This window comes from Brachypodium distachyon, chromosome 2, assembly GCF_000005505.3.
Source record: "Brachypodium distachyon strain Bd21 chromosome 2, Brachypodium_distachyon_v3.0, whole genome shotgun sequence".
Taxonomy (NCBI): Eukaryota; Viridiplantae; Streptophyta; class Magnoliopsida; order Poales; family Poaceae; genus Brachypodium; species Brachypodium distachyon.
In genome coordinates, this window is record NC_016132.3 from 35,539,344 (window position 1) to 35,553,764 (window position 14,421).

Genomic DNA, 14,421 nt, shown 5'->3' on the forward strand with positions numbered 1-14,421 from the left:
CATGGTTTCCTGGACAAGTCTCCGGTTTAAACATTGTTAGCCCAAGAAAAACCCGAAATAAATAAAACTAAAGTTTTTAAAATGTTGGTAAAAAGATAGTCCCAAAAATTGACTAATTTAGTGTTTCCAATAGTCGAAACCTAGGCCTTAGGCGGGGCTTGAGATTTGCTACCGGAACCCAGCCCATGGTATGCCCAAATATAGCCCTCCTACGACAACACCGTTGGCATGTGGATCGACCACAGACCCCTCATCTGTGTGTATTTGATTCCGTATTCACAACGCATTCCAATGGAGGCCCATTAGTGCTATATATTGAATACAATACAGCAGACGATTGGCCCATTATAGCATAGGTATAGGTTTCCTGAGCCATGTGAACGTTTGTGTCTTTTTTAGGATGCTCCATGTGCCAGAACCGTGCTTTTACTGTTAGCACAATGTCCTATAGAAATGGTTGAGATCCATTCAACGGTGGATTATTTTTACTAAATGTCTCAACACACATTAAAATATAAGTTGGGCCATGTGTATGGTCAAATTTTGCTCTCTGTGTTTCACCCTGGATGCTATTCTTGAAAAGGATTATATCCGGCCCATTGTGCGGCTACATGGCACTTAACCAGTCGCCCGATTGTTTTGATCTAGACGGGCAGGGCGAGCAGCAGGCGTTGGGATTCATTTTGCAACCCAACATCGCGAGAGCATGCGATGAGTTCCAGGCTTCCAGCGCTGGGATAGGTTTTAACGATCAAAGACCGAGCAACCGTGCGATGGGTTCCAGCCCTGGGATCGCCGTGCAACATTCCGGAGTGGGTAATTAATTCCTGGATAACAGATTGGTCGTGCTCCATATCTTTACCCTTGTCACTAAGTGCAGTAATTATATTTTTCATCTCGACCACTAGTTGCGTCCCTTTTTCCAACTAATTTCCGGTTGTTGCTTATTATTGAAGTTTACTTTTGTCAATTTTTAGTCCGGGTGCACCCTCTCAAAGTCATAATAGTTAATTCTGAATTTATTTACTTTCTCTCTTTCCGGTTTTGTATGAGTCTCAATTAATTGATCATTTCTTGATCAATTTGTGTTTTTCACATAGATTAATTCTGTGGACTATCTAAGACTTTGTTTTTGTACATTTGTTATTTAGACCATGTTATGACTATTATGTTCTAATTAAGTCAATATGATTATGTTTTTTTGGGAAAAGAACTCAATATTATTTGCTTAGCACGATTATAACTATTATGTGTAACATCGGATATAGAAACTATGTGTTACACATTCCTATACGTAACTGTGCATATCACATTTTCTTTTCAGTTCAGCATTCATGATGAGGAATATGATCGGCAAATTGAATGTGTTCCAAATTAGGGCCACATGCATTTGAAAATGTCAAATGTAGTTAGTACACACTTTAAGAGTTTCATCAGTTGTTGCAATGCCATTTTTCGGAAATGGAAGCTTATATTAATCTCAAACGTTATATCGAGCAAACAACCAAAGAGTTCACACCTTCGGCCTCTGCGCCGATCGAGACGCACACAGCCAAAGTTGTTGCAATGCCATATATGCCAATCACAGTTTGTACCAACGATCACATTGCAATATTGCATGAATTTTCCAGAAGGACGTGTGGATTGAGGCGGAGGACCTGGAGCTGGTGGACGTGCGGGAACCGGTGGTCAGTGATCACGACGAGGCTCCCGGGGCGATCAAAGAACTCCATCAAAAACCACCGGAATGCCACCCGCCGTGGCGTCAGAGCCTCTTCAAGAAGCAGAGAAGCCAGCGGCAACTAGCGCTCTTCGCAGGCTCTCCCACCTCGCGCACTACGGCAGCACACTCTACCTTCGATCCCAATCCGCCGCATCCGCCTCTCTCTCTCCCCTCCGCCCAGCCCGTGCAAGATTATGGGGAGCAGATTTTTGTTACCCAAACAATTGTATATGTGCTTCTGTATTCGCGTTGTCCCAAGATCAATCACATGAAAAAACACGCAGACAAATCTTTGCTTGGCTATATGCACCTAACGTGCCTTCTACTTTTATTTTGGAGGCGACTACACATGGCAGCGATTCCGTCATACACGCGCACCATCTCTCGTCCCGAGCGTAGCGCGATCAAGCAGGGCAGACCGACATGGCCCAATCCAGTTGTGTATCGGAAACAGGCTAAAATACAGGCAGGCTCCATCCACTTGCACCCGGGGAGCCACTCCGGCCCATCTTAATTTTAGCATATTTTTCTTTTAATAAATTAAATCCATTTTTCAGTGCATACATTTTTGATCAGTCTAATATGTAAAAATTTATCTCACAATCGATCTAGTATGTAAAAATTCATGAAAACACAACAGTGTCGTAAAAACAGCGTCACTTTCCAATAAATCACCAGATTAATTGTATTTACTCGACATGCGCACAGAGAGGCACTTCCACTACGATATAGCTGTGGGGCAGCCGGCGATATCAAGGAGGCTGCAGGTTGTGGCGGTGCCCATGGCTGGCAGCCCTCATGACGAGGAGAGCCTGGTGTAGGCTACGGCGACGCGATGGTTGGTGGCTTGACGCCCCCCGGCTGCCCGAGGGAGAGGGAAAGAGAGAGAACAAGGGAGGGGACGGTTGGTAGGTGGCCAACAGGCCGGTCTTGTTCAAAAAGTCCGAAATGCTTGGCCCAGTACGTGCGGGCCTGCCCAAAAGTAAGATGGGCTTGCGCCGGCCCGCAGACCGCCTTGGGCCATGCCATTGTGACATGTAGGACCTGCCTAACCTGTGTGGCCACGTGTGAGAGAGTAGTAGAGAATAGAAAGGAAAAAATATAGGGTGTGTTTGGTTCCCTGGATGGCTTTAGGCTGCATGCATCTGGGATACTGGCTGCACCTCCAGGCTGAGTGGATGCAAGAATTAGAGGAGATGAGTGTTTGGACCAACTTTTTGCATAAGCATCAAACGAACAAAAATCAGAACTAACAAAAAATCCAAACTGTAACATGAATGTCATGAACTAACAAAAATCACATCCCAATCATTCTTGATCTGAAATTCGTAGGTAAAACTCACACACACCGTCAAAATCATGGAGACCGTCGGAATAACAAAGGAGGTTGGGAACCTCCTGCACCAACACTAAGGAGGTTTGGATGGAGGTCGGAGGCGGCGACGGCGGCAGGGTAGAGTAACGAAGGAGAGCTGGAGTACTGGACAGGGAAGAGGACAAAGCTCGGGCCTCTTTCACCCGTCGTGGCTACCTGCAGGAGTCGATCCCAAGACCACCAACCCACAAGTGGCACAATCTAACCACTAGACCAAACTTTTTTTTGATCGGGTAGGACTTCTCATTCGTTAAATAATGGTTACATCATGGAACCACCAGCCCCACCGAGTGGCACATGAGCTATTTTGGGCTGTAGAAATGGGGCCTTTTTTGGCCCACACCCTACGGTTCGTTGGAGCGGGCCAGCATGGCACAACCACTTATAAATGGGCCAAGCAGGCCCGGGCTAGCCCATTAATTGGCCAGCTATAGGGAATATGAGGGAAAGAGGGAGGGAGAGAGATGCGGCAATGGGTGGTGGTGGGGGGTGGGGGAGTGGGGCATCGTCGAAGCGGGAGAAGACAGAGAGAGGAAGCCTGAAGGCATAGGGGCAACTAATGAAAAGAATTCAGGTTTTCTCGGATCTTACCATGCAGCCGCCTAAGACTATATATGTGGGACACGTGGCCCACGTAGATTGTCATCCGTTTATTTTTGTCTTCTCACAAAACCCTTTACAGAATCCCACGTTACAAACTATGCAGCCTATGTGTGTGTGTCTCTCTCTCTCTGTATATATATACACACAAGATTAAGTCTAACATTTTGTGCAATTTACTCTTTGAGAGTTCCCCCTTGCACTGTTAGTTTCGTCTACAATCACAAGTTGGAAACAATAAGACCTTGCCAGTGTCAAGAGCATGCTCCTTGGATGTGTGATACCAGAGTGTAAGTCCGACACAGAGGTAGATTTCTTCGCCGCAGTCCACTATCAAAGTCTCCTCTGTTGCAAGATCATTATGTGAGAAGCAGAATGTCTTGCCTGGAAGATTGGTAATTCAGAAACTATGGGTGTGTTCGGAAGCAGTCCAGCCTCCAGCTTCCTGGAATCCGACGCGGAGCAGTGCTGAACAGGCCAGCTCCAAGAAGCTAGATCCGAGAAGCTGGTCCAGTTTGCTATACAAAATGCGGAGCGACCCTTTCGGCGATTCACAGATCGGCAAACCGTGGAGCAGTGCGAAATTACGAATGGATGCCACCACCAAGTGAAAAATGCTTCGCTTCGGTCTTTTCTTCCTTGCCTCGTTCGATTGATATCGAGCACCCAACTTCACATCCCAACGCACCGGGAGCCGGGGCTCTCCGCCGCCGCCCAACGCGCCGACTCCATCCTCGACTCCGATCGCCGCCACACTGGCCCCGGCCTGAGGCGCTCCCACTGCCGAACACACCCTTCAACCCGCCGCAGCTGCTAAGCTCCCACGGTCGTGTGGCCGCCGGGTCCCGGACCTCCTCCGGGTGCAGATCCGGTCGTTGGGCCCCCGACCTCCTCCGGCTGCTGATCCGGCCGCCGGGTCCCCGACCTCCTCCGGCTGCAGATCCGCCCACCGAGTCCCCGACCTCCTCCTCCCCCGAGCTCGTCGTAACGCATCAGCCCATGGACGCATCAAACCAACTGACCAATCAATTCAATTCCTCCTTCTCTGTTCTCGAAGAAATCAATTCACTTCCTCCTTCTCTGTCCTTCAATCGATTTGGGACCAATTGATGATTTGGAGCAGTGGATTTGCATTCCAGGATGATGACGAGGCTCCAGCCATGATCCCATGAAGTATTTTTTTTTTCTTTGAGTAGTAGCCCAGGAAGTATCTCAGTATTCTTGAGCAGGCCAGCCCGAAGAAATGGGCTTCCGGCCCAGCTGAACCCAGAGCAGTGACAAACGTTTCGTTCGGGATGCCAGAGTGGCTGCGGGAAGCCGGATCAAGTTTCGTGAAGCTAGGATGTTTCCGAACACGCCCTATATGACTCACGAAATTGAATACCCCCCAATACATGGTCAATTAAAGCTCATCAAACTTACGGAATGCTTGATTTCTTTTTTGGTGTACAAAAGCCTCCATCATTCATTTCTGTTTGCACAATATTGGCCGGTGTCCATCACTACAAATGGGGATACATGATGAGCCTTTAACATGACAAACATATATGCAAAGAGATTTTTTTAATTGTTACCTGACCTGAAAATCCCGATATTGCAGACACACTGAAACTTGGTGAATGAACGCGAGCTGGGCTGCCGGCGAGACGAGCCTAGCTCGGCCCGAAGACCAGACGAGCCTCTTTGGTGTGCTCGGTTCGGGCTAAAGGGAAGCCCGGTTCGCGCTGAACCGGCTTGAAATCCGACTGCTGATTTTTTTTTCTTTTTGCAGGGAATCCACCTGCTGATCCTTTCTCTGAGAGAAAACGGACAAAGGAAAGCAATGTTGCTTGGGACGCTAGGGGTGCGTGTGCGAGCCGACGTCGGCAGCCCGTCGTACGGTCGTAGTGTGTTCAGTACCGTGGATTGCAAGGCCTAGGCTAAGGCAAAGCACGAAACTTCTTTGCCCAAAAACCTCGGACCCGTCGTCAATCCGGGTGGCCGCATTTCAAAACAAGACTAACAACTGCTCCCTCCCATACTAAATTCTTCTCATGATTTTAGTACAAATTGAAATAACCATCCCGGTCGTATACATGCTCAAAAAGTGAGAGTTATGTTGCATCGTCGTTAACAAATTTTATCCTACCATTTTTCATTATCCAAGATAGTACAGTAACTATTATGATAACACGGGTCGGTACGTACATGGAAACAAGAAACTTCAACTTCATTCGATTCATCGCACTACCTGCCGCACGTGTCTCCTGGGGTAAAAACGTCATAGCAATAATATAATCCATTTATACCAAGTTACCAAGGCGGCCGTGTAACTACTCCATTTATACCAACGGGCGCGTGTAACGATCGATTCCATTTATGTCAATGGACGTGCATGTAACGATTCCGAGAATGAAACGGAAAATCTAGCATCCTTGTTCGTACCAACGGGTCAATACACTTTGTCAAATGATTTACTGTATCCCAGCGTTTAAACACCAACCTAGGCGCAAAGTTGTAAGAGCATGTACAATGCCAGATGACTAGGTGGGTGCTTAGAAAAATTAACCGGTTTTTGTTAAACATTTATGCTTATTTAGACTAAGCAGATGCCTAACTTGGCACCTCCTCTATGCAAATAAGCACTGGTGCTTAAAAAAGTGCTTGGTTTATTTTCGTAAGCACCTGTCTAAGCACCTTGCATTGTACATGCTCTAATGGTACATGCCCGAGCTCTAGGTCGGCTCAACACATAACTGTGTGTCAATGTGTGTGTCAGTGTGTGGGTCGCCCGGCCCGGCCCAGAACCTGCATGGTTTCCCGGACAAGTTTCTGGTTTATACATTTTTAGCCCAAGAATTCCCGGACAAGTCTCTAGTTTATACATTTTTAGCCCAAGAAAAGCCCAAAATAAATAAAATTAAAGTTTTCAAATTTTGGTAAAAAAATCGTCCCAAAAAATGACTAATTTAGTATTTTCAATAGTCGAAACCTGGGCCTCAGGCGGGGCTTGAGATTCGCTACCAGAACCCAGCCCATGGTATGCCCAAGTATAGCCCTCCTACGACAACACCCTTGGCATGTGGATCGACCACAGACCCCTCATCTGTGTGTATTTGATTCCGTATTCACAACGCATTCCAGTGGAGGCCCATTAATGCTATTGAATACGATACAACATGCGGTTGGCCCATTATAGCACAGGTAGGTTTCCTGGGCCATATGAACGTTTGCGACTTTTTTAGGATGCTCCATGTGCCAGAACGGTGCTTCTACTATTAGCACAATGTTCTACAGAAATGGTTGAGACGCATTCAACGGTGATCATTTTTACTAAATCTCTCAGCACACATTAAAATATAAGTTGGGCCATGTGTATGGCCAAATTTTTCTGCTGGATGGCTAATGTTATAGGCCCGTCTTCACAATACTTTTCCATTTTCATGCAACAAAGTAAGATGGAAATTTCAATGGATCATTTCTCAACTGTTGTTTGTCTGTTGTTCCAGACTTTCTGCCTGCACTGTTAGCCCAAATACTTTATTGAGCTTAGTGCTACAGTGTAGCTAGAGTTGCAAAATGTAACAACGGAGTGCAGTTGCCAAAGGTGAGTGAAAGTTGTGTGCAATGTATCCAACTTTGCCAGTATATGAGAAAAACACTTTTTGCATTGGTGCATGCAATGGAGAAAAAGGAGTTAGGAAATGAGCCAATTTTCTTGCACAGAAGCCATTATTGTATCTACAACGGTGTAAAAGTTGCCGGTAGAGAATCCAAAGTTACCAGTAGAACTAGCAGGGGAGCCATAATTCTAAAGTTGCTTCCTTTCAACACAAAAAATTGCTTTTCAAATATTATTCTTGGAACATACATATACCAGGTCTCGTTTTGAAGAGCTCATCGATGCAAAGAACCCAAGAGTGAAAAATTTCTGTCGCTCAATTTGAAAGATGTGACGTGTCTTGAACTTCTATAATAAGAAATACAACAGATAACGCATCATTAGTACGTGCCTCTAAATTGGCTCTGCATTATGCGTTGTTTTTCCGCTGCTCAGCTGGCAACAGCGTCCGCAGGAGAGAGAAAACGTACGGCGGCACTTATTGGCAATTATTTTTTTCTATTTTCTTTTGAGCTTCTAGAAGGCACCGTGCTATTCACGCGCAAACCCCTTTGCTTATACATTTTTTCAAGAAACACCCTATAACTAGATATGCCATCACCATTTTTTTTTTTAAACTTAGAGATGTCATCACCTAGCTAACCCAGCGTACGTTCTAAATCCCTACCCGGGAATTAGGCGCATAATTCCAGGCAGCCACGCGTGCCTGGCACAGGTATGACCTTTGCTTACAGCTGGGGGCCACTCTAGCTCACGGCATACACCTTCTCCAGACGCCATATGGACCCGGTCCACCGTAGGCCAGAGCCCGCATAAAAGTGTATCCGAAACGTTATACCCAGGAACATCCCCTGACCGTCAGATCGGAAGGCTGGCCCGCGGAACGAACGGCCCGATGCAGCGCTCCTCCCTATATCAGCCGGGGCTCCATGCCCCAGGCAGCAAACGCCAGCGAGTATCCCGTTTCTTCCTCCCCTTGCTCGTGCTCTCTTCCTCTCCCGATCGAATTCGCGTCGCCATTGCTCGAATTCCGACCTCGAAGCCAGGGCTGATGGCGGCGGGGAACGAGTTCTTCATGGACCTGGAGCTGGCGGCGGCGATGGACAGGGCGGTCGCCGGGAACTACAACTACTTCAACCTCGCGAGCTCTGGCCTTGGCGGTGGTGTTTCCGCCGCCCAGTTCTTCCCCATCAACCCTGCTGCTCAAGCCCACGCCGGATCTGCCGCTCATGGTGGCCACGGCGCCATGGCTGCTCCCGCGACCTTCGGCTTCGGCTTCGGTGGCGGCGCTCTCCCCGTGGCGGCCGTGGCTGCGCCGGCCCCGCCCCTGCCCCCGCCGGCGGCCGCCGAGGATGTGGAGCAGCTCAAGGGAACCTGGACCAAGGAAGAAGACGAGTACGTACAAATTCAGAACTTGATTTGTTTCGTTCTCCTTTGTCGCTTTGTCTCTTCTCCTTGCGGTTGCCGGCTAGCTGCTTCAATTAATTACTTGTGCTCATATATGCATACTTCTTCCTGTTGCAGCATGCTCAAGGCCGCCGTCAATCAGCACGGCGAGCGGAAGTGGGCGCTGATCGCGAAGCACCTCCCTGGACGGATCGGGAAGCAGTGTCGGGAGAGGTGGATCAACCACCTGCACCCAGACATCAAGGTGATGATCTCCATCCAAACCTCCATCTTAATTTGTGCCTTACCTAGGTCTTGGCATGCTTGTGTTCGCAGTCGGGGTAATTCTTTGTTTGATGTATCATGTATGGATCTATGTCTGATCCATCACCGTGCACGCGGTTATCAAGGCGAATTCTATCGATGAGCGACATGATTGTAGACCGATTTATGACACTGAGCTTATTTAAACGAATTTGTGCTGATTGGCTACTTAGGCCTAAGCCGAGGCGGGAAACACACTCTTCGAAATCCATGGCCATGGACTAACTGATGTTTCATGGCCATAGACCAGCGGATCGATGTTTCATGCCATAGACTAACCGAAATTTGATATATGCATGGATTTTTGAATTCAGTCATTGAGATCAATATGTATGTGGATTTCTAAATTAACGGACACATTTAACAGATATTTTGTGAATTCAATCTATGATTCAAAAATGTTAGTTGCACTGGACGACTAGCGGATCGCTGTTTGTGATTAGCGGATTGATGTTCCATGGCCATCGACTAACCGAAATTTTTATATATGCATGGATTTGTGAATTCAGTCTATGATTTATAAATCCAGATACACATTTAACAGATATTTTGTGAATTCAATCTATGATTCAAAAATGTTAGTTGCACTTGATTAGAAAACATGATTTTGATGATACAATGTTTTTTTTTGCGCAAAATTGCTGATACAATGTTGTCTGAAGTTTATGTAAATAGTGGATACAACATTGATACATATTTTGACCGAAAGAGAATTATTTCGGTAGCCACTGTAACCACTGATTTTTTTTTTAATTTCATTGAAAGTGAAAACCAAGCTTGAAGAGTGGGACGATATATGGGGAATTTGCATGTGGCACAATGAGGAGTAGTATATGGATTATACATATATATCGGTGTATGCATTTGTGCGTTCCTTTTGTCATAGGCTTCTGCTAGTTCGATTAATTTCTCATTGTGTTGCGTTCAGTTGTTGCAATGGCATATCTGCCAATCATGAATGTGTGGGTGCAATGACAGAGTGACAGTTCCTAACAATCATATTGCAATATTATTGTACGAACTTTTGCAGAAGGACCCGTGGTCCGAGGCAGAGGACCTGGAGCTGGTGAATGCGCACAAGATATGCGGGAACAAGTGGTCGGTGATCGCGAGGCGGCTCCCGGGCCGGTCCGAGAACAACGTGAAGAACCACTGGAATGCCACCCGGCGCGGCCTCAATGCCAAGCGCAGCCTCAAGAAGCGAAGCAGCGAGCGGCAGCCTGCACCCGGCAGGCTGTCCTACCTGGCCCACTACATCAAAACCATCCACCCTCCACCGCCATCCTCCACTGCCGCTTCGCTCTCCCCACCGCCTCCGCCCGAGCAAGAGAACGAAGAGCAGCAGCTGCAAGCGCCGCAGGTCGACGCCGTGGAAGAAGAGCAGGACCCGGCAGCGGGCAATGGCGAGAACAGCGGTAGTCCTACAGGAATGCTTGGGGATGAGTTCTCCTACTACTTCACTCACATGCAGGTGCCGCAGCAGCAGGTGCAGCAGAGGCAGATGATGAACTACAACATTAGCTACAACAACGTGTACCCGCTGCTCACCGCTGAAGACTACCAGATGGGCCTCAACAGAACGTATGCACAGCAGCAGGTGGCACAGGACCGTGGGTCGTCCTCCAACAATGCAAGACTTGATGGTGTGCTGATGGGCAACAATGCAGTCGGCGGAGGAGGATTTAGCAGCTATGGCTATGGCGGAGGAGTTGGCCCCAGCAGCGTTGCCGGCCAGGAGGTCAATGTGGCGCAGTTCGCGGCGGAGCCCGGCCAGTATCAGGTGTTCAACCTGGAGGACCACCTGACGAGGTTCCCTTCAATCTGAGTAAGAATCTGCTGCTTCTGCATGCATGCATTGCTTGCTCCATCTCCGTGCATGCATGCATGATCTGGGAGTTATTGGAAGACGAGGTAATAATTTCAGGCGACTTTGCTGTTGTGTTTTGCATGTGCTGGATTTCATTTAAGTACTGTGTCTTAATAATTTGCTTGTGAGAGGAAACCTGAACTTGTAGTATGTGTGTATGTGGTTTCCGCTTATTGTACTGCTGAACCTTAAACCATCTGTGTTGTAGTACTGTACTTGTCTGGTTGTACCGTTTAATAATTTATTTACAGACATTTGGATTATATATCTGTGTATGCATTTGTGTGTTCTTTTTATCGGTGATCGATACAACTGTGTTAGCTAGCTAATAGCTATCACAGTCGGAGCGATTCTTATATCAATCGTTTGTCATATACTGGTGCAGTACATTTGGATTATATATATATATATATATATATATATATATATATATATATATATATATATATATATATATATATATATATATATATATATATATATATATATATATATATATATATGCGCAGATCGAAGTAATTAGCACGGTTTTTAAGGTTTAGAAATTCGTTTTAGACAAATATTTTTGGCAAACATCGAAAATTCAGGAATTTTTGGAACTATATATTTCAGATTTTGATGTTGGAAATATCACCGCAATTTATCAAAATTATACCGCAACATATATTTGTCCAATGGAAACTACACAAACTAATCTCTCTCTCGATTCTCATTCGAAACAGAAAAGGAACATATTAGAATTTAGGATAGAGCAATTTTACATAAGCCATTTTTTTAGGGAACATAAGCCATTCTTATGCTGGGTGCAAATTGAAGTCAAACCGGAATTTTTTTTAACGGAAGGCTAAAATTTAGGGGGGCACTAAAATAACCTAATTTTTCATAACTTTAACCAAAATTTCGTCGAAATGTCAAACCATGCATGCTAGCTTAATTTCTCATTGGGATCTTTTCTAGCCGTTAGGTCGTACTGAAAACTGAAATTGAGAACTCACTTGTATCTAACCTCTCACAAGAAAGAACAAAGATGTGATGGTCAACGTACTCTACAAGTGTACGTAAACATCGGTACGAGGAAGTATGTCATTGTTTTTGTTCTGATAGATAGTTCATATGGCCGCTGGGACACGACAAGCGGTGTGATGAGGTTTGCCATTTTTGTGTTCCACCCCGTTAGTATTCCTAGTGGCATAAATAGAAAAATCATATGCCAAGGTTTGATGAGGTCGACCCTGCTCGCTTTGTCCAAGCGAGGTCAACTCTATTCACGTCATCCAACCGATACGCTCCACCTAACTAAGTTCAGACATTAAGTCCTGAGACATGATTGAAATTTTAAACATTTCAGATTATAGTTTCATCAAGATTTCACTTCGAAATCGCTAATACTTTCAAACGTTATTAATGTCTCGTTTTGATTACGAAGTTGGAGTGGAGACTAGATTGAAATTCTAGTGAATCCAGAAAGAACATTAGTGATAGTTGAAAATTTTACTACTAAAGTGTCATTAACGTGCATACAAGTGAGACGTGAACGTGTTAATTGATGAGATGTAAACGTGTTGTTCCAAATCGATCCATACACAATTTCTCATGCTCCACGCGAAATTCCCGGTGACAGCGCGTACGGACGAACTTTCTTGCTCCAGCGTTGAACTTTCTGGTTTTCTTGCTCCAGTATACGTACATTTTGTTGTGAGAAAGAACTGCCGCGCGTCTTTGACGCCGGATTACGGGATAAAGCATTTCAGTTTTTCTGACGGCATTCGTTCGCGAGTGGCGAGTCTGACGTACGTACGGCACGCTTCCGGTACTGGTGTCGTCTGTCGTCGCTGTGGTTCGATATCTATGTATGTACGTGACGGCAATGGCGGACCACGATACGCACTGTATGCTCTACTAGCTGGATCTGTGAGAAAACGGCAGTTCTTTTGACGGAATCCCTGAGTGTGGCGACACGCGATTCCGGGTAGCAAGAACGTATGTACGTACGCGTACGTACACGAGGCCCTTTTCGTTAAGCACGAAGTTTCTTGGAAGAAAAGAGTAGGCGAATTACCAAACTGCACACGTATTAAAAGGTTATTAAAAAGAACACACGCAGAGGATCTCAAACAGAATTAAAGATTAGAAAGAAGACTACATGCATGGATGCACGTGTATCGAGATATTTCCTCCGATCCTAAATTGTTGTCGAAATATTACATGTATCTATATAGATACATTCATATTTGCACAAATTCGAGTCAAAATAACTCAGAATCAGGAGGCTATTACGCACGTCCTCGTGGGCGATCCGGCAAATGTCAGATTGTGGCGCAACGCAAATGCAAATGCAACACATCGTGCTGCCGGCCGTGGGCCGTCCTCTCTGCCGTGAGGCGTACGTGCAGCCAAAGGCCCGGCCCGAATTCTGTTCATAATAACCCGGCTCTCTCTCTCTCTGCACAAGCCACAGCGAGCTGATCACTGTCGATCTGCTCACCGTCGCCGGCCGGTACCTGATCCCTTTCCATGCATTCTCGTCCTGCTCTTAGGAGACGATGCTGACGACGGAGACAAGTCCGGACCAAATCTCGTCATATACTCCAAAATTGAAATGCTTTATCCCGTAAGCCGCTCAGATCAGACGACTAATGCGTGGTACTAGAGTGTACAACCGCAGGTCAATGAAATTTCAGTGCAATTTTGTAAATTTAAGCAATTTCCACAGGTATTGGATTATTTACTGTTCCGAAAATTTCACCAACTTGCCATTTGAAACAGGTTTGTTCAAAATGTGTGTTGGTGAATTTCAGTCGATTCCAAATTAGTGAATATTTCACCCTTTGGGTCAAAATGAAAACTGAAATCGAGAACTAACTTGCATTGTATCTAACCTCACAAGGAAAGATTGAAGACGCGAGGGTCTACGCACTCTACGAGTAGTATACGTAATCATCGGTATGAGGAAGCATGTCATCGTTTTGTTTTCTGGTAGATAAGTCAAATAGTCGCTGGGACACGACAAATAGTATGTTGATGTTTTGCCATTTTTGTGTAAACAGAAAATTCATGTGCCATGTCATGTCTAAGGGATGCGCCAAATAGTTTGATGAGGTCGACCCTGCTCATGTTGTCCAAGTGAGGTCAACTCTATTCGCGTCATTCAGCAGATACGTTCCGCCTAATTAAGTTCCGAAATTAAGTCCCGAGACGATTCAAATTAAGCAAGGACGGGACGAGTAATTACCCTCATGACGAAGAAAGGGTTTTAGAGATGAGATGAGCGAAATACTCGACGCGTTGCAGAGTGTTACCGAAGAGCTACTTAGAGACAGAGCTATAAAATAAAAGAACTCATAAAAATAAAATATTATAGGACTTCCCGTGAGGCGTCTCCCCAAATTCCTGGAATTTAGTGAAACATGAATTGAAATTTTAGTAAATTTTAAATATTTCAAATTCCAGTTTCACTAAGATTTCACTTTGAAATCACTAAGATTTTCAAACTTCATTAATGTTTCCTTCTGATTGTGAAACATGAGTGAAACTAGAACGAATAA

General features: G+C 45.6%; 1 protein-coding gene across 1 annotated transcript; it reads left to right on the top strand.

Annotated features, from left to right (window-relative positions):
* The first annotated feature begins 8,350 nt into the window (after positions 1-8,350).
* LOC112270741 (transcription factor MYB73-like) lies at positions 8,351-10,834 on the top strand. Its single transcript, XM_024458815.1, has 3 exons — positions 8,351-8,694; positions 8,824-8,950; positions 10,040-10,834. The coding sequence occupies exons 1-3, from the start codon at positions 8,351-8,353 to the stop codon at positions 10,832-10,834; spliced, it is 1,266 nt and encodes a 421-aa protein (XP_024314583.1).
* Positions 10,835-14,421: the final 3,587 nt, after the last annotated feature.